Source organism: Anas platyrhynchos, chromosome 3, assembly GCF_047663525.1.
Source record: "Anas platyrhynchos isolate ZD024472 breed Pekin duck chromosome 3, IASCAAS_PekinDuck_T2T, whole genome shotgun sequence".
Classification (NCBI taxonomy): Eukaryota; Metazoa; Chordata; class Aves; order Anseriformes; family Anatidae; genus Anas; species Anas platyrhynchos.
In genome coordinates this window covers 43,812,366-43,832,805 of record NC_092589.1, presented here as the reverse complement: position 1 = coordinate 43,832,805, position 20,440 = coordinate 43,812,366, and the positions used below count along the sequence as shown (strand labels likewise).

Here is a 20,440-nt window from a genome sequence, read left to right as displayed (position 1 = left end):
TGAATATTTTGTAAGTACAGGACTTGTTTCTTCCTTCCATTTCTTTACTACTGATTAAGACTATAGTATTTACTAGCAATGTTTTTTGCCAGTACAATACCACACACAAAAATCAATGAAGGGAAAAATAGATGCAAACACACACTCAAGTGGAAGATACATTATAGTGTAAGAAAGTGGCATGTTGTCATTGTCCTGATACCAATGATAAAAAACACCAAAGTCTATTTGAATTAAATATTTTTGACCTAAAAATCCCAAAGCAGTAACTTATTATAGAATGTTCTATTGCACAGAACAATGATTAGAGTTTATCATATTCTTTGCAAAAAAAACTGTGTGTGGAGAGTGGTTTGTTTTTAAATCAGGAACACAGAAGTGAAGATTTGCAATCCTCTATCAAAAACATTAGGAGTCCTGCAAATAAATAATGTGTACAAGGTAGAAATCCTATTTACAGTGGAATTTATCTTGTTCTACAACTTACATTGAAGTATTGTTACATTACAATTGGAAATGATTTGACAAACCTCTACAGAAATGTACTTCTCAATACCCATTCTTAGCATGCCAAAGTGGATGTTATATGAAATGGAAAATGCAATGGATAAATGTACTACTCATACATCTGTACAAATATTTTATTTTCAGTTTCTTATAAACACACATCAAAACTTATCTAAGGTTACCTTGGGGTGAAAGTACTTTGGCAACCCAACAGCAGAACAGTCTCTGAACTTTTGTGTATGACCTGGGAATTATAAGAACCCTACTTATGGTAGTACAAGTGTTTTATATATCCCTGTTGTGGAAAATACGCAGAATGCTGTATTTGAAAGCTATAAAGCCAGCTTTTGGTTCCAGACCAGCAGGCAGGCCCTAAGGGACAGCCCTTGCTTTTGTGTGATCAGCCTACAGAAGCTGACTGTGAAACCTGTCAGGAAGATGCCTGTTCCCAATACATTCTGCTGGCTTTCCAAATTAAAGAGTAGGAGTGATATATTCACCAGCAGTCATCCTTCATTATGCATTGTCTTTGTGAGAACCTCAGTTCACCTTAGGGTAGATCCTACTCAGTCCTGCTTAAGCCCTGACAGAGCAACTGAACTGCAGAAAGCCTGCTGGAGTAGGAGATCTGAATATTGATAGCTCTGGAAACTCAGGCACTCATGCTGATGGCTGAAATTATAAGTGGAATAACTGAACAGGCATCAGTGTGCCACCACAGAATAATTAATTTCCAAGATGTGAGTTATGGGTTCTTGGGTAATGGGGGGGGGGGGGGGGGGGGGGGGGGGGAGGAGGGAAATGGGAAAGAAAAGAGGGAAAGAGTGAAAAGCAGAAAAAGCTCTAATAATGTAGGTCTCTTTGTGCTTTTGAATTTCAGAGAACATTGTTTATATTTCAGGAACACTCTGGCTGAGGTTAAATATTTCTATAGTACTGCATTTGCATTTTTTCCCTGCGCCTCTTTACCTTGATGTTGCCTCCACTTTTTCTTTGTATGACTGCCACATCAGCAAACCTGCAGGCTACCTGTTGTCTCCCTTTTGGATTTGTGCAAAGACGACTAGTTATGCTTAACATGCATTCCTCTCCATACCCAGGAATGCATACCTAATCTCATAGGTCACTATCTTCATTGCCCCCAAGTTTAGTTTTGAAGTAATACATTCTTATCCCTTTATTTCCCCTGACAAAACAATACAGGTGTTATTGTTCAGTTTTAAAGCCTATTTTATTTCCTGTACTCCCCTGTAGCACAAAATCATTGATCTTGTGATTTTCTGGTCCTTTCACTTACGCCACTTTCTTCCTGTACTTAGGAATTTTCTTTATTTTTATTGTTGCTACATAAAAGTATAAAGCATCTTTAAAAGTCTCTATTTTCACCAAAATTATACAGTAAACTCAGTTTCCAATAGAGATCTTAAATTGACTGTCATCAGTCCCACATTCCTCTATACTCAAAGCATAACTAGTAATACAGAAAGATGACAATTATCCTGCTTCATTTGGAACTGCTATACATACGTGGAGATCATAGACCATGGAAAAGTATCTGCTATGTACTCCTCACTTACTGTCCTCATAAACTAGACGTGTCATTTAATAAGCACACTATACTCTAAAGATCCTGCAACTGAAGGCACAAATAAAGTCATATTTGGACGTAAATCCCAGTGTCTGCTTCCTTCTCCTCCTTCCTGCACTCAGCAACTATATGCTCCTTCTAAACAACAGCGTATTCCTGTCAAACCTTTCCCTTTTTCAGTACTACCTACAGTTGTGCAGTGTCTCCTTACAAAGATGTCAGCCTGCTAACAGACTTTCCCATGGAACTATGTTTTCGCTACTGTTAGAATAGCGGACATATGCCCCCAGTAATTAGTTTTCCTTTCCCTTTTGCTAAAAATATTATGTTCTGGTACAGTGGACTATTCATTGTATGAGAGCCTGTAGCAGATAGCACATATACTCCTTTGGTTATATGAATTACTTCATCAACATTCATTACTTGCTTACTGAAAAACTGATTTCCAAATTGTTCAAGTTGTCTATGACCAACACATATAGTGATGCTCTTCCATTTTGATACTGTTGCTCAGGAATTACAGAGCCCTGGGAGCAGCAGTAAAGGACACAGGAGCACAGGTAGTTTTTTCGTGAGCCCTGCCGCTCAAAGGCAAGGGAATTGACAGTACCTATCGAATCTGGCAAATCAACAGATGGTTGCAGGACTGGTGCCACTGCCAGGGATTCAGTTACTCAGACCACAGGACTCACTTTGAGAAACTTGGTCTGCTAGGGGCTGATAGGGTCCACCTGTCAGAGAAGGGGAAGAACATCGGTCATAGGCTTGCCAGGCTCTTGAAGAGGACTTTAAACTAGAGTTTCCAGGAGAGAGGAACCTCAATCCATCCCCCTCCTCTCAGTTTGATGCTAATGTCAGTGATAGATGTCCAGAGCCTGGAAAAGGGTCATGGGTCAGCAGGAGAGCACCTAACGAGCAGTACGAAGGACTCCATCCCACCTCCATCAAGGGCCCAGCTTAAACATCTCTATGCTAATGTATGTAAGCATGGGGAATAAACAAGAGAAATTAAAGATGTACACACACCTGCGGGGATGTGACCTCACTGACATTACAGAGACATGGTGGGACGGCTCCCATAACAGGAGTGTTGGAATGCAAGGACCCTCATCATCGAAAGTATCCTGCACCTTGCTCCTTTCCTCACAGCACAGCAACGTCATGCCAGTGTATTGCTTCAGGCTTTTTACTTTCCCTATTCTTTCATTATTTCGTAATTGGAGCAGACCACGGTGCTCACAAGCAGACTGCCTCCATATGTCTTCCTGGGTTTCTCTGACATGTTTGTACACTAGTTCTGTACGAGTGGTTTTCATTCTTTTCCTGCTAATTCAGCTGCCATGAATTAGCAAGATGGGGATAGATTCGTACCTGCAACTGTGTACAGTATGCTAGAATCACTCAACATGAACAGCATTGTCTTAGGGAATATTCAGTGTCCCTAAGGTTCTCAGCCACACAAGCTCTGCTTTCTTGTTTAAGTTAAATATCTATCTATCTATACATTTATATATGAAATGAAATAAATCTTCCTACAGTTGTATACTGTGTGCAATCCGAAGTACCCAATTGTCTGGGTTTGCATTTCAGGCTTTATTGAAAGCAACTTTTTTTTTTTTCAGTTCACTTCCTCCAGTGATAAAATAATTAAAAAAAAATCCCATAGCTTCATTTTCTCATCTCCTTCCCACAGTGAACACCACACAGTTTAAGTTCTTGTTTCCATATTTGCACGGTCATTTTGTCTGTTAATTCTGATTTCCTAGTGATCTGAAACTCTTCAGGCTGCCTATTATGCTTTGTTTTTGATGTTGCTTTGCTTACCTATTAATCACACTCTTCCTTGCTAGAGGGTCTCAAGAGACTTGGTGCTGCCACAATTTTTCATGTAATACATGCTGCATAATTCTATGCAAGAATATCTAAAAATGAATTCTGGCCAAAACTATTTCTACTGATTTCTGGAAATACTAAATATTGGTAAAATTAAAATGTTTTAAGATTACAAATGGATGTATTTTACAAAAGATAGTAGCACCACAGCCAGGAATTCTGACATCTGAAACTACGACCTCGAACTAAAAGTATAAATGGAAAAGAAACCTCTCACATCACCACTTCAATAGAATTAAGGACCTGATATGTGCTCACTACCAAAGTCCTTCCTAACAAGAGCAAAAATTAGTTTCTTATATAGAAATAATGACTAAACATTACTTTGAAAATAATAGTGAGCAAGTCATGATTTGCTTGTCTTAAGGTGGCGATTACAAATGACCAATTATATCTTCCTTGAGACAGTCATTATAAAAGATCCTCTAGCACTGGCATTGAAAGGCACTTTTGTAGTACAAAACCAGAAGAAGAAAATAGCAACTGTGTATGAAAATAGCACGAACTACCTTGGCTTACAACAATCAGCTTCATTTTGACTGACAGGACACTAGGTTCACGTTTTTTTCCTGCAATGCGTATAAATATCTTTCTGCTTCTAAGCAGCAAGAATGGAAAATAAGATGTGTAACAGCGAGCTAATACACAAAAACTAAAATTTCACTGCTGGAGGAGCAGTATACAGCTCAGGTGTAAACCATTAATTGCCTTGTGTCAACCTTCAGAATAAAAGCATGCTGAAGGTTTGATTGCTTTGCAGACTAACCTTTATATCAAATAGCTCTAAAAAACACAGGCCTAATGTGATATAAGAAGAAAAAAAGACCATCAGGAAGCCATGTGTATATAGATTCTTAACAGACTACAAAATTGACTGAATTAGTCTCAAATGAAAGAAAATTGATCTTCAGTAAAAGCAAAGATCTTTTCAAATTGAACTCATGCTTAAAAGTTTCGGTCACCCTGACAGAAGAAGAAAATTTTAAATTTTGGCAAAAGGTACATCAAGCATGCAATCCCAGCTGAAGCAGGAATTTAGCACTTGTTTATGATACCACTTTAAAATGAACCAATGCACAGTACATGAACTTCAATATCAGATCCAAAGCCAGAAGAAGTAGGAATGAGTTTTTTTTCATAGTAAACTTATTTCTGAAAGTTAGCAAGTGACTGCTAGTGCCTGAAAGACATGATGAATGACAAAGAGGTCTATTACTTAGGTCATCTGTCTGTATTCTCTCTGGATATGGGTCTGTAAGCGTCAATGTTTTCAAGAAATCCACACACGGTTTCTTAACTATGGACTTCAAAGTCCACAGTTGTTCTACTATTTTTGTGAACTGCACTCAGCTTTGATACAACACTAAAGTTGCTAATTAAAAGTGTTTATTTTTTCCTAGATCCTAGATTATGGGTCAAAGTAAAATAACTGAGAAGAGATTTAGCATTAAAAAAAAACACAACACAATTTACTCCTATTAAGTATACGAATATGGATATGTAGCCTATATATATGTATCTGTGTGTACAGATTTTGACTCTGATACATAAGCATGCAAGAATTTCACAATTTCCTTTTCAGTAATTTATTTATTTTTAAATGAAAATCATGAAAATTACCAAGCTCTCCCTAAAAGTACTGCAATCTTTATAATCCATCACTGCATATTGGAGCATATGATAAAGATCTTGCTTCTGAAGAACATCATTTAATGAAGATACATCTTCATTAAATAATTTTAACTTAGCACCCCAAGCTTGTCTTTTTTTTTTTTTTTTTTGATTATGGAAAAGGCAGTGTCATTTGCAAATGTTTTCCTAAAATTAAAAAAAAGTATCAGCAGAACCAGTTTTGAAATTGGAGATGACAACTATCACACATTTCCTTTTAAGATGTTACCAAAAGGATCACCTAAGCTCTCCTTTTTAACTATAATGAAATATTCATTAATATATTCAGTAATTTGAATGCGCACACACACACAAGGAAACAAAACAGGCCAGATTGGCTTAATTAGGTCACCACTAGAAAATACAATTATAACCAGAAATCTTCAGACAATTGTTGTCTGTCACTGGTCTCATGAAAATTTCTTGGCATGTGAATCCTGTCTTCAAACATTAATCTGAATTGATCACCAAGACAAGCATAAGTATGTACTGCTGACCAAATATGCTTTTATTAGAAGACTGATGTGGTATTTCATAATTTTCCCTCAAAAGTAAAATCTAACTTGATATTTGGTGACTTGTTTGACTTCATTACAAATATTCCAAACTCAACAATAACAGCAATCACTTACTTCTCAGATTTCCCATTCCAGGAGTCAGGCTCATTCTGGGAGGCAACGTACTGTGGTATGGTGGAGTAGTGCTGAATAAGATATCATTTGGCAGGGCCTGGTCTAGCATTGAACTTCGAGAACTAGCATATGAAGATCCTCTTCGATTGCTACATATACTCTCATCAGATAGGGTACGATAAAGTGTCCTCCGTGGAGAAAGGTTTCCATAACATGAAAACTAAACATCAAAATATAAAGATATAAGAACTTGTATTACTGGTTAAAATAATTTACACCACCATATCCCATTATCCACTCTTTGGAGTGTTTTTCTGGGCAGACATTCTGGAATTCTTGAGCTAATACGGAAGGATCAGAGATTTCTTCCATCACATCAGCTCAACTGAGGCCTCAAAAGAGTTACTGAATTGGGTTTTCATACTTCCTCTTGATATTTTGGAACATATCACCATGAATTAATCAGATATTATGCAGCTTTATTAATTCTGAAATGTTAAATGAAACCTCCATAGCCTCATGACAGCAAATTTTTCCAGAAATACATATATAAGGTTACCAACTCTGGTAACGTTTATTCAAGACTATGCATACAACTGTTTGATTTTAATTTGAAATGACGATGCTTTAATATTAAGCATTCTGAACTGATATATGGTGCAATATAATTTATTGGGATATAAAAGTAATTTGAGACACTGCATCTCTCCAAATATCATAAAATAGCTTCAGAAAATATGATAATAAGAGTTTAGTGAAAATTTTTATATGTAAACCACAACCTGAACATCTACAGTACAACAAGATGTTATTGTAGTGTAAAACTGGGCCATTTCACTTCGTAAGTCATTCTTCAGTACTGTAAATCCAGTTATTTTTCACATCTACAAACTTCAGCTATTGCCTTAATTATTTTAACTGGACTGTCTTGCATATAACAATTTAATATCCTGTCCTATTTTTTCTCTAATTAATTATGAGTAGCTCACTCTCTATGCAGAAGGTATGCTTAAGAGTAGTAGCTTTCTAAAACAGTGAATCACATTTTTAATCATTTAACAGAGTTAAAAATATCTACGTTATTTTTGACAAAACTTAACTTTGTGAATATTTCTAAAAAGAATGGACAGAAATGTTTGATCATGCCACAAGAAACTTTGCCTTTGCAAAATAGTTAAATATACTTCATACACTTAGTTCAGAAAAGCATCTATCTTGAAGACAATATAGAAAATACTCAGTTGTTACAATGGTTAGCAATGTCCCAAAGAAAACTGAGGCAGATATTCAGATTCTAATATATGAAAGCTTTAAAATACTTCCAGGGGAAAAACAAACAAACACATTAACTCTAGAGATTTGACTGAAACATATGTTGGAATGAACATCAGACCAAGGTTGTATTTTAACACTTGCAAAATGACTCCATTAATAGGCAAAAGCAGCAGTCCTAAATGACTGGATAGAGGACATACACAACATCCTTAAGTGAATTGATATACAAATGCCAAAACCCTTTGAGTCTAATTAGGGACCATGTTGGGCAAAGGGTTGAAAAGCTCCACACTCTGAATCCAACTCTCTTTCCTGCACTTGAGATTCCCAACAAGCATTCTGCCATGATTCTTGGCTGTTACTCAAGTCTCACAACTTCATATTGCATCTTTAATCTAAAAAAATTGGTCATAGCTATCCAAACATATTAAACATTAATTGTTGAAGCTTTACAAAGTTTCCTTTCAGTTCATGACAAAAAATTGAACATTACCCATTCTATAGGTTTCATTATTCTATGACCTATGAAGAAGGATCTATGAAAAATGTGATTTGATTCTGTAGAACACTCAAAATTCCTTTCTGGTTTGCCGTCAAAGTCAACTAGCCAAGCTATAGTAAAGTAACTGCCCTCTACAGAGGGCATAATCAAAGACTGGATACTGCTGATTCCTATGGCTGGGGATTCCCTGCAAATCAGGGCCTGTGGTGTTTCTTCCTTGGATATCCTGGGAAAAGAAGGGTTCAGTAGTAATTTATCTTAGGATTGCCATACCTCCTCACTCCCTGGTGTTTCATACTTAGAAACACTGGTCGTTCTTGAAATCATCACAGAAAGCCAATTATTGTATCAAGCGTAACTCATGAAGACCTCTAGGATGTTATTCATAAGAATTCAAAGACATACAACACACATACATAAAATACTGCAGTTTAAAGGTGCATATGATCTGAATTTTAAACTCAACTCTGCACTTAAGACTATATTCCCATGTGTTACTTTTGTTCAGACATGATGATTATGCTATTTAGCACATTGTATAAATGCAGAGGGTTAAGACAACATTGAATTAATATTTAAGTGTGACAATTATTGCAAGTAACTCAATTGCTTACTGCTTTCTTACACATTAAGCATCAAATTCAAAATCATGCATACTTTGAAAAGTAGTAAATATTAAATTCTCTATTCACTTTTTGTGAAGTTTTTAACATCACTATTTGTTTTCATACTATATAGACCTATGCTCTCCACTAGCACTGACAATTATGTCTTTTGAGCAGTTCCCACTGGTGTCTATGTGGAATTGTAATTCAGAAGTGTTAGTAGTGAGTAGCACAGAACAGAGGAAAAAGTGGGCTACTTTTATTCTTATCCCTAAATATCATTTGAGGTGCATAAATGTAACCATTCAACCTTGAAAATGCTACTCTTAGCCTTTGAAATTATAATTAACTTACTCAACCTTTACAGCTAAGCAGAGTCGTACTTAGACAAATACTGTATTTCATACATAATCAAAGTAGGTATAATTACCATGTTGTGGAAAATGATGTTTTGGGATTTATGGTCAGTATTTGTAGCATCCCCATGGAATACACTTAGTTTCCACAAAGTGATATTGCCTTCTCTATAGCAATTTTGGGAATACCAGAAAATAATTTTCTAACATAATTATGCCTGGGATACATGAAAACAAAGTAGCTAACCTTTCTCCTCCCTTCCTCTGCAGAGAGGCTTTCTGGCAGCATCAATTTCAGAAAATCTTCTTTGGATAACACTTGTTGGCTTTCAACAATGGCATTCCTCACAGAAGTTTGAAGTGGACTTGATGCAGACACAGCATCAATATCATCATACACTCTGTTGAAACAATTGGTGTTTTTAGCAAAATAAGCAATAGCACTCATGGATTTGAAAGACTACATTTATTTTCAGTCACAAAGTAAAACTTGTTAAAATTACCTCATGACAGAGCATGCTTTTATTTAAAACATGTTCTAGTCATTTCATACAAAACTGTTTGTGGGTTCAAGATAAAATTCTTAAATTACTGAAAGACCAATATTAAGGAATTCTTCAGAACAACAAAAAAAAATGCTTGTTTCTCCCAGCTTTCCTCTCCCCCTTTTTGCACACCACATTTCTCTATTGCTAAGTCTGTATTTATAGCAGCATTTCCAATAGTTCCTCACAGATCAAAATGCATAAATATATTTTTTACTTCCTTAGCAAGTAAGAAAATCAATATTTTTTAGTGTGACATTGTATCCAGCTTTACAATCTGACAAAATTACTATGGTCATCAATGGCAATGTTTGAAGAAGATTTGTAATCTATTGTGCCATGTGCCAAGTGTGTTTTATTATCAGCAATTTCATAAAGCTGTTTAGACAAATAAAACAGCTGTCTTCTTTAATTATCAGTATATAAAAACCTATTTACAGTCAACAAAGGACTGTCAAACTGAATTATCATCTTTCACATTTCCTCCAGTAAGAAAGGAGAAAATTTTAACAGGTTTACTCTGGAAATGCAATCTAAGGAACCAGAGATTCCCAATCACACAGAACATGCATTTGAAGCCATTACTTACTGTCAAGTGCAGCATAATCAGTGACTCTGTCCTCAGCAGAGAGGAAACAAGCTTTGCTACGGTAAAGTGTAATTCTCGGTGAATTATATCCTATAGTGGCACAACATTCAGCAATTGACCTGATTTTCATCATCATTGCTAATTAGAGATGTTATTTTATTTCAACATAATTATCCTCAGAGGGATATTTCCTCTCTGTGATGTATAGAAAGCTTTCCTAGAAAGAGGTGAAGCGATGCTCTAAACCATAGAAAAATCTGAAAGTATTTTCTGGTATATGAAGTGCTGCCATATTCAATTAATATTTCTTAAACTGAACTAGCTCTTGAAGATGCTTTTCAAAATTACTGTGGTTTCAGTCTAAATGCCATGCTTCATTATGCAATTTTGTTCTAAGGGTTCTATTCGAAATAAAGAGAAATTGTTTCAGGGGTTCATCAACTTCAAAATGAAAAAAACTTAGGGGAGTCAGTGAAGCTACCATTTTCCAAATGTGAATACTACTATGACTAAACAATTTAATAGATGAAAACATGAAAAAAATCACCAATACAATACCATGAAGAAATACAAATAACCAGGACAGCCTTTTTTTTTTTTTTTTTTTTTTTTTTTTTACTTTTGAGAATAAGGAATTTAAGAGCTTGACTTCAAGTTTATATTCCCTAGTACAAATATTCTAGTAGATACTTTTAAATATGAATTTTACTGTAACTATGCACATAAATGGAATACAAGGTATTAGATGCAAATACCATATTCCCATTAAACAGAGTAAGGTTATATTAAACATTTGTAAAATCAGGTACTGCATGTCATTGTGTTAATTTGTCAAGATATATAGGCCTGACTGATTTATTGAGATGTAGCACTAAATAGCTCATGCACAAAAAGAAAGCAAGGACGTTATCAAAGAAGATGACTTTGAAGATAAAAGGAATTTAAAAGTTTGTTTCAAACAGCAGATTCAAACATTATTTATTAGTGCTGAAGTACTGGGAAAGTTTCATCTCTATCTTTATTTGAGGTACTGCATCTTCTTCTTTGAGTGAAACATTTTTATTCTGTCTATGACTAACACATTCCTAATGGGTTATTCCTCTGTTAAGCTGTACACATAGCTGCTTATTAGAATTGATCTGAGTACCTTTGATCAAATGTCACTTCCTATAAAAAAAAAAATAACGTAGTGTGAGCCTGCAGATTTTGCAGAATCTCTTGAAGAGAATCAGATATATCCACACTTAAACTTTGTCTTGTGGGGTCCTAACAACCAGTTGCTCTCTATTCATTAAAATCAGTCAGGAAAAGATACACACGAACCACTAAAATACCTCCAACACCAACTTTTTTTTTTTTAATTGCCTACATAGATTACTGCTAAGTTTATGGGCATGTCTGCCATTTCTAATGTATTAGCTGATGTATTAGGTAACAAGATAGGAAGGTTTAATACAGAAACATCAGAAAATAAGCTTTTTTGAATTAGCTGCAATGTGCCTGAAGATTCCTAGAACAAGTCTTTAGACACAATAAAATTGTGGCTTTACAACTGTTTCCCAGAGATTTGAAACGGAAATTCAAAATGGCATAGCCTTATGGTTTCCCCTCCACACACTTTCAGAAATTTCTTTCAGCATGCTTTATAAGAGAAATGGAAAAAAGGTGCAGCTAGATAGAAAAGATGAGAAACCAGAAAAAGGCACATCCTGCAGTTATTGTCCCTTTTTCCTTTTTTTGGATGGATATCTGATACATGAAAGTATAGAAATAAACCAAACATTTACAAGTCAAATGGCATCTGTATTTTTTCATCTTTCAATCCAATTTTAAAATATGTTTTCTTTTCCCTCCCGCCCCAAACAAAGTTGAAACAGAATTCTTACTCGTGGCATTCAGCAATTTCAGATTCTTCAGGTGTAGGACTTCCTTCTGATTTTTTCCATCCAATGACGTATTTACTCACTGCTCCTTGTCTGTGGTATGGTTTTGAAACTGACCCAGAAATTTGTTGACTACTACTCTGTGACACTATATAGACTTTGGAGGTATCTAGGGAGCCGCTCTTTTTAGAGCAGTGTGTTGATGGGCTTCCTGAATGATGTGACCCACTGAAAAAAGAAAGAAAACACACAAAAGGAAAAATGAAACCTGCTATGCAAAACAACAAGTCAGAACCTCTTCACCTTATATTCAGCTATCATTTTTAATGTTAACTTTTTCTCAAGGGAAAATAAAGGCAGCATCACCAGTAATTTTCCACATATCAGCAGCATATACATTAAAATTCTTTGATAATAGAATAATGATGAGTTTTTGAAGCAAGTAACATGTAATTCAACATGCTGAAATGTCAACACAAACTGATGTGAATTTAAATTAAAGAACTAAATTCAATATATATAGGATTTGTAGATGCAATTTTCAGTAAATACATATGCACACATTATTAATGCTATAATTCAATTTACATCAAGAACTACATAAGAAATTAACCCAAACATCTCTCTTATTATAAAACTTCTATAGCTTTTGACTTCAAATTATTTTTTCCTGTTCATGCCAGTTTAAATCCAGTCTTTCATTCAGTACTGTTGAGAATTCCATATTAACAGAAGTAAATTTTAGTTCAACAACAATAGTTCTCTGGATGATTATAATAGTCTCTTTTATTACGAATAATAGCACTAGTAGGCACTAATGTAGCCTTTTACTGAAGACTCTCAAAATGATTTAAAATGAACTAAAACAAACCCTTCCCTGAAGAATAAAGTTCTTTTCATCATGCAGTTGAAGTAACCAAAGCATTCATAAACCAAATAGCTTGCCTAAAACTAGAGGTTGGAACCTGAAGCAGCTACAAATACCAAACATAGCTCTACCTTTTAATCTAATCCTAAAACCATTAGATTCATCCACAAAAGGTCAGAAGGCGTTGCTCAAAGTGTAAGAGGCATGTCTACTTTACTGTCCATACAGACTCAAATACAAGCAATGCACATGAAAAGATGTCACTAGATCAAATTAAACTGCTTGACATGAAATAAAGTTCAATCATTAAGGCAGTGGATTATTATTATTATTTTTTTTTTTTTTTTAAGAAAATTTATGTACATTTAATCTTAAAAACAACTATTTTTCTCTCCTTTCTTCCCCCTTTCCACCACAAAAGTAGAAACAAGATTGTGAAGTTTTGGGGGGAAGACAGTATCACAAATGATGTTAAAAACAATAAGGTTGCTCCAGCTTATCCTTGCAAATACATGAAGAAGGGATATAAACACATAGTGAAGAAAACTATTCAGTTATGAAAAACTGAAATCTAAAGGTGAAGCAAGCATTGAAGCACAATGTAAAAAAAAAAATAAATAAAAATCAGATTGACAGCAAGAACAGTATCCAAAGGATTTTAGACTTCTATTTCCAACTAAACCCAAGAAAAACAGAGCATCCAACTTCATTCTGTAGATTTTAAATAACAGGACATTTTTAGGAAGTAAAGAAATAAAATGCCTACAGGAATTTGCTTTTAGATCATGAGTTCGATGCAATGGTTGAAACAAGCAATGTATAGTCTTGGCATCCAAATGGTAATGACAGTCTATGTAAGAAAAAAAGCAAAACTAAAGGCAGTGGAGCTGTTTCAGCTACAGTAACCCGAAGGTATTTTATAATTTGTATGCATACTGACAATAAAATAGGAGAGAGAAAACCATTAACAACATGGCTGTGAGACATAATGTTGTGCATATCTCCAGCCAGTCTTGTAGTCTGAAATACTGTTTCACACAGCAGGCTTAATTCTCAGACTTCAGTATTAGGTTTTTCAGGGACTTCTTTATCTGATCACATCAGATAATCTGTCTAGTATTTCCAACTAACATCTTTCCTGCCTATTGTGCTTCATTTACTCAATAAGCAGAATAGAGTTTTAATAGGGAAAATGTTATATTTATAGAGCAATTACTTTCCAGTCTGTGGTCTTGTATCATTTTTTTTGTAACAGTTTTACACTGTTTAGCTGTTGTAGAATACATTTATTAACATTTATAAAGCAGTTGTGAATAAATTCCTCATTCAGGTTAGAGCTTCATCATTACAGATTATGAACCAGTATGAACTTAATTTCTAACCAGTTGGAAAATATACATGGGATTTAGCAGTAGAAATCACAACACATTAACTCAACCTTCTTCTGTGTATTTGAACACTGTGTCACAGCATCACAGCCATTAAATGAGTGAGTTTTTGTTTTGTTTTGTTTTTCAATAATGCAAGCCTGCAGGTGCTGGTATAGGTATTACCAGCCTTTAAATCCAACGGTAAAATTATTTACCACTCTAGTATAATATGAAGGAAATGTAAGCAAAGTTTAAATAGAACAGTTGGGTCACATAATGCAAGTCTGACATTTTCCTGTAGCTAAAGCATTTGGCACACAGATTAGAAGTTGATCATTTGAAAACATTGCTATTGCCAAAGTGGAATTGGTCACTCCTAATGTAAGTTATCTTCTCAACAATAATTACTACTTTGTAAATGCCTGGATAAACTCACTTAAAATCTACATGCTTTTTCTCCCTCCCCAAATCTATAATGTTTATTCCATATAAATGAACATGAGAATGTTTAATAGCTGTGTGGCACTTTAAATACGATAGCTGTCACACAAGTGCTGAAAATGCATATTCTAGCCATTAGAAATCTATTGCAGCCCATTATGATGAAGTCCCAGAAACACAGAGCTTATTTCTTTCTAATCTATAAAACTAAATCTCAATGCCTATAAAGCAGAGTAAATCTGGAGCTTCTACTTTATCACAGATGTAGTGAAAGAACATGAACGCATGTACCTACTTTTCACAACAGCCGATACTGCAAATCAATACTATTTTCCATAACTTGTGAAAAAAAATCTAACTCATTTTAAGTATACAGAACTAATTCAATCAAGGTAGCATATAAAGACATGACAATATTCTTTTGTTATTTTCCTATACTAATTGACATTGAAAACAGAAAATTCTGAGGGAAAGAACAAGCAATTTCCTTCTAATCCTTTACAGAGTAAAAACCTTCACCCGAGACCAAAGCTCCAGCTTCAAAGTCCCCATAAAGTGGGAATTGGAAGATAAAGACAACCAGCTGTAAAAGTGTACTTTCACAGTTTGCTTTATCATAGATGTACTATACACATATTCCATTGGTAACAAAAAGAAGAGCATGCACAACCAGAAATCCAGACCAAGAAACAAAATTGTAAAGTATACACCACAATAATGTAAATCAGGGTGGATGGTATGCTATGAAGCTTCACTATATGTAAAAATCGTCTGTTGTAATTTCTTTGATTTCCTTCATCATTAACTCCAACATAATTTGTTGTATGGTATGTATTGTAGTGTTGTATTCCTTCACAAGTATGTGAAGGAAGTTCTAGAGGAAAAAAAGATACTAGTATCTTTTGGTGGTGTCAAAATAATACAACCGGGGTGTTTGGACCTACTACACTCATAACTGCAAAATAGAGAAGGAAAGACTATCTTTAAATGTACAGTAATAATGCAAAGTATTATGAAAGCATCTTATGCCAATGGGTTGTAATTTACAGTTTCCTTCTTACCAATGAAAGTAAAGTTGCGAGTTGTCTAACATTTAAGATCTCAGATGATTACAGGTAGAACACATTGGTATTGAATATATTCCACAAATACTATAAAAAAAGAAGAATTTGTTTCACTTTTACTCAGGGTTGTTTTCCAACTCTGAAAACCTAAGGATTTTCTGCAAAGTTGCATATAAATTCTTCATCAAATCTGGGAACAGGACCAGCCATGCTTTTTAAGAGGACTCATCAAAAACTGCCTGAAAAATGTTACGCTTCCTCATGTAGGTATTGAATACAGTTAGGCACACTTTCAAAGAAAGTTAAAGAGAGCAACTGTAAAAAAAATAAAATAAAATAAAATTCTCTGAACATCAATCTACAGTCCCAAATCCCTAATTTGTAAGAAACACATACCTGGAATGAGAGGAGATTTCACTTAGGTCTCCCATACTGCCTTCAGCTGTATGACTGGTAGAAATAGCAGAGGCATAGCTATGAACGGCATACATTTTAGTTGGCTCCTCATCTAGCCCAGGAGTTTCAGAAGACTCGGTCCACTGCTCAGTACGACAATGTACTCCAGACCTGCTGCCAGCAAGGTGCAAAGGGGCAAGGAGAGGAGCTGGCATACAGGGAGCTGTATCAATTCCACTGTCAGTAGACGCCCCTTTTATATAAGTTAATCCAAGCAGCTCAGGATCCATCAGATCTCCAGAACCGAAGTGTTTTTCATCACTGTTGCTGGATGTATTACTGGATAGGGTATTGCTGCTTGAGTGGCTTGAACAGCTTTTATCTCCAATCTTATTAGCAAGAAAAAAACAAACAGAAAAAGAACCGCCCTCAAGTTAAATTGTAAAATCTTAATTTTCATATAAACTACTGAATTTGTGCCATTCAAAGATCACTTTATTATTTTTACAGTATGCTATAATATAATTGCAAAGCATGACAAAAGCTAATTATACCACTAGTTTCTATGAAATGAATTGCACAACAGGCTAGACACACTGGAGATTGATGTCACTGCAAATAAAAGTGAACATCAGGCTCTATTTCCATCTTATATGGCAAATCATAAGATCACACTTGACTTTTCTGATTATAGGACTTGCTTAACATCCATAAAATTGAGTTTCTGAACAGCTGAAATAAGCATTTGTTAAAGCTACAAGCATTTGTAATTATTTGTTTAAACAAGTTCTACTGCAAATCTGAAGGACACTGAAGACTGAATTAACCTTGGCTTTTTCTCAGTGTGGGTGAAATACGCTGTTTATTGGATCAAATCCAATTGGATGTGTGGCTACTTGAACTAAAGCCAAGTGCAATGTATGTGTACCAGATGAGAGTAAGTTAAGTCACAGGGCTCCCAACTAAGCATGCAATTGAAGTGGAAGAATTATATCAGGCATTTGTGTCAAAGAAGTTTTTGTGTTTTGTTCTGTTTCCTGAAAAGAGATTTTATAGAGAGTTGGATTAACTTATCTTTGTGACAGAGTAGCCAGAATAAGGGCAGATGGGTTTCTATTAGGCAGAACTAAGTGGGAAGGTAACAAACTTTTTTATGAGATCCCCTTCCTAGCAGATGTCTATAAACATAGCTGTTGCTCATACATAAAAGCAGTTAGAAAAGGCAGCTCTTTCAGAAATAACAGCTCTAATCCATATGGGAATTAGTAAATCTCAAAATTTGAGAAATTATAAAAAAAAAAAAAAAAAGTAGGGGTTACATTTGCATTCATCCTAGCCTTTACAAATGGCTGCCTCCTTAATAATAATGAAACAATTGATAAAAATACAAATGAGCTGTTTTTCCAAGGAGAGAGTTGGGAGAAAGGTGTCTGGGGAAAAGACGTGCCACTTTGTACTATAATGTAAAATGGAACCAAAGTGGAAAGAAATGGGAAAAAAAAAAAGGTCAAAGACAAAATCAGCTTCAGAAGACATAACGTGTATGATCCCTCCCAAAGATTTCCCATATGCTGCTGAGCATACATGTCCAGTTACCACCAGCTCTGCAAGCAGCTGAGAATGTGGGAAAAATCTATTGATATAAATATCTCGAACTGTTCAAAGTTCACTATGGCCATAGCTCAGGGTCATTTTATGCATTTTCTTGTGCCAAAATAAATGTTTTTTTATGAAAGCTCAGTGTGACCCTAATTGTTACATGTTGTTAAATGTTATGTCATGAAGCAAGATTAAAATAAGAATAAAATCAGGAGGAGATAATCATCCAAGGCAAATAAAAAAGAGCCTGAGGAAATCAAGGATATCAGAAGTTCACTGGCTATTCAAAAGATGGCAGAGTGTCAAACGGCAAACTGAGCTGAACAAAAAGGGGATGCACAGGTGAATATTACGAGGTCCCTTTACAAGGCAGTAACTTTTTTTTTTCAGTTTTACACCATATATAAAAATAGTCTCATCTTGTACGTATTATCTTTGCAATGATACTGGTTCTTACTTTGTACAATGTAGTTATCTTGCACCTGCATTACACACATGCATATGCGTGCAAACATTAGCGTAAGTCCACCATGAACTTTTTCTGTTCAGAACCCCAGCATCATGAGAGCTGCTATTAGCAAAAAAATCTAAGTGAAGCAAACTCAGCATTTAACTTTGGCTTCAGTATTATGATTAATGGTAACTGTTACATATAATGACTCCAGGTTAGTGTAAACTTTGGCTTAAGATACAAGGAAGTATTTTTGTACATAACTGTACAGCATGATTCTATTTATGACTTTTTCTTGGAGAAGTATCAGGCTAAATTCTCATAAGGAATCAATATACAGAGGAAGAGAATTTGGTTTTATATTTTTACCAGTCTAAGTCTAAAAGCTTCTCACTAACTACTAGAGGTTTTCCATGTAAGTACAAAAGGCAACAGAAAAAGACCAACCATGTCATTAGTGAAATTTCCATAGTTAAGTCATTTGAGGATTTTGCCATTACTGAAGACAAACCTCTGAACTAGTAGACTAGAAATCTTTTCAGCATTCCCAACATAGAAAGTACATGTTTACAGTGCTCACTGATAAATACAGTACATATGTATTTTACACATCATGACAAGTGGTAACATAAATGTAACTTTTTTTTTTTAGCATATGAAATACTTCACAGATTAAACAAGCCACTATAAATGAAGCTGTAAACACATGGCAGAGTGAAACCTATATTAGTTAGGCTTTTATCTCCTCAGTGCCCTAGACTGAAGCCCTCTAGGGTTTCTTAGTTTACAAACACAAATTAAGCATGTTCAATTCACCCCTCATCTAGGTAAGCATATTCTGCATCCCAAAACCCAGAGTAGTGTTTTTAAATTACCAAAAGAAACACACCCTAAAAATACATTTAAAACCAGAATGTTTTTTGTTTTTGTTTTAATTTTATTGTTCATTTGTTCGTTGTGTTTTTTTTTTCCTTTTTAATTTTTGTTTAGTGTGTTTTTTCTGTTTGTTTGTTTGTTTGAGAGTTTCAAATGACATTAAAGTAAAAGACTTACATGTGAAAGTTTGTTTGGTGACTCCTTGCCACTGCCTTCTTTTTGTAAAGCCCGGTCTTTGTAGGAGCTGAGGACTTTGGTCGATGGTGCATGCCACTTGGTTTCTGCCATAAATAATTGTGTTTTAATTTCTGAATGCTAAAAACGTGAGTATACTGTACAAAGAAAAGAGCACATGGCTTAGCATCAGGTTTCAAACCCGTATACTCTTTGGAATCACAGACGTGCAACTTTGCAGAAGTTAAGATCTAAACCTGCTTTTCATCATTCACAAAGCTTTCTGAAGTTCAGGAGCAGTTTGTTCAAAATACTGCCTAAATATCTCACACCACATTCCATTAGACTGTCTGTAACAGTTCCAGCTTTTGTTGTCATATTACTGCTCTTTGGGTATCAAACTGCCACATCAGAACATGGCTGCACTTCACCAAGCACTACATTACAAAGAACATTTATTTTTAAGATATGGTATGTATTATTACCAGAATGTCTGGTTCCATCCAAGGTTTCCTCTCGTTCTCTGCCTCCTTCACACTCCAGTGAGCCTGTACCTTGGTGTTCATGGAGTAAAGGGGATTGGCACCTTTTAACATAAGCAGAAAATTAAGCTTTTTTTTTTTTTGCTTTTTTTTTTTTTTTATAAAACTATTTACATGATGAACAACAACACTTTTTACTCTTCAAAGCAAGTATTTTGCAAGTGATTTGTTTAAAGTCATCATCCCTCCCACCAAGCAAGTACAGTAACATTTCCAAACACTGAATAGAAATATTTACATGTAATTTTCTCAACAGCCCACTGTTATGCCTTAAGTGTGAACAGACCAAGACAACACTGAGTTCCCAGAATAAATGCATTCTTGGGGCTACAATAGCCAAGGTTTTGCAGTCAAGAACTATGTTAACATGTTTAACTGCTTTATAAACTAAGCCCCATGAAAATAACTGTATTTTTGCAAGATTTCAAACTCATAGCATGTATGAAAGCTAATATTAGATCCATTGTTTTGTATTTTGTATCCATTGCTCTATCATTTTATGTAAAATTATGATGTCACTACTCCAGTATTAAAACTATGTAAGATTTGAAGAATCTTAAATAACTGAACTCTAACTTCTCTGGTGGAATTTGCAGAAGTTAATTTCACAAAG

General features: G+C 35.0%; 1 protein-coding gene across 8 annotated transcripts in view; it reads right to left on the bottom strand.

The window, feature by feature from the left end:
* SIPA1L2 (signal induced proliferation associated 1 like 2) overlaps positions 1-20,440 on the bottom strand; it is a 142,424-nt gene that overhangs the window by 18,140 nt on the left and 103,844 nt on the right. For all 8 annotated transcript variants that reach the window (XM_038176227.2, XM_038176230.2, XM_038176234.2 and 5 more), the window contains 6 exons: positions 19,771-19,871; positions 19,289-19,392; positions 16,186-16,574; positions 12,050-12,274; positions 9,277-9,430; positions 6,292-6,511 (listed from right to left, as the gene is read on the bottom strand). In XM_038176227.2, coding sequence (XP_038032155.2) covers positions 6,292-6,511; positions 9,277-9,430; positions 12,050-12,274; positions 16,186-16,574; positions 19,289-19,392; positions 19,771-19,871 — 1,193 coding nt within the window. The remainder of the gene's footprint in view (positions 1-6,291; positions 6,512-9,276; positions 9,431-12,049; positions 12,275-16,185; positions 16,575-19,288; positions 19,393-19,770; positions 19,872-20,440) is intronic.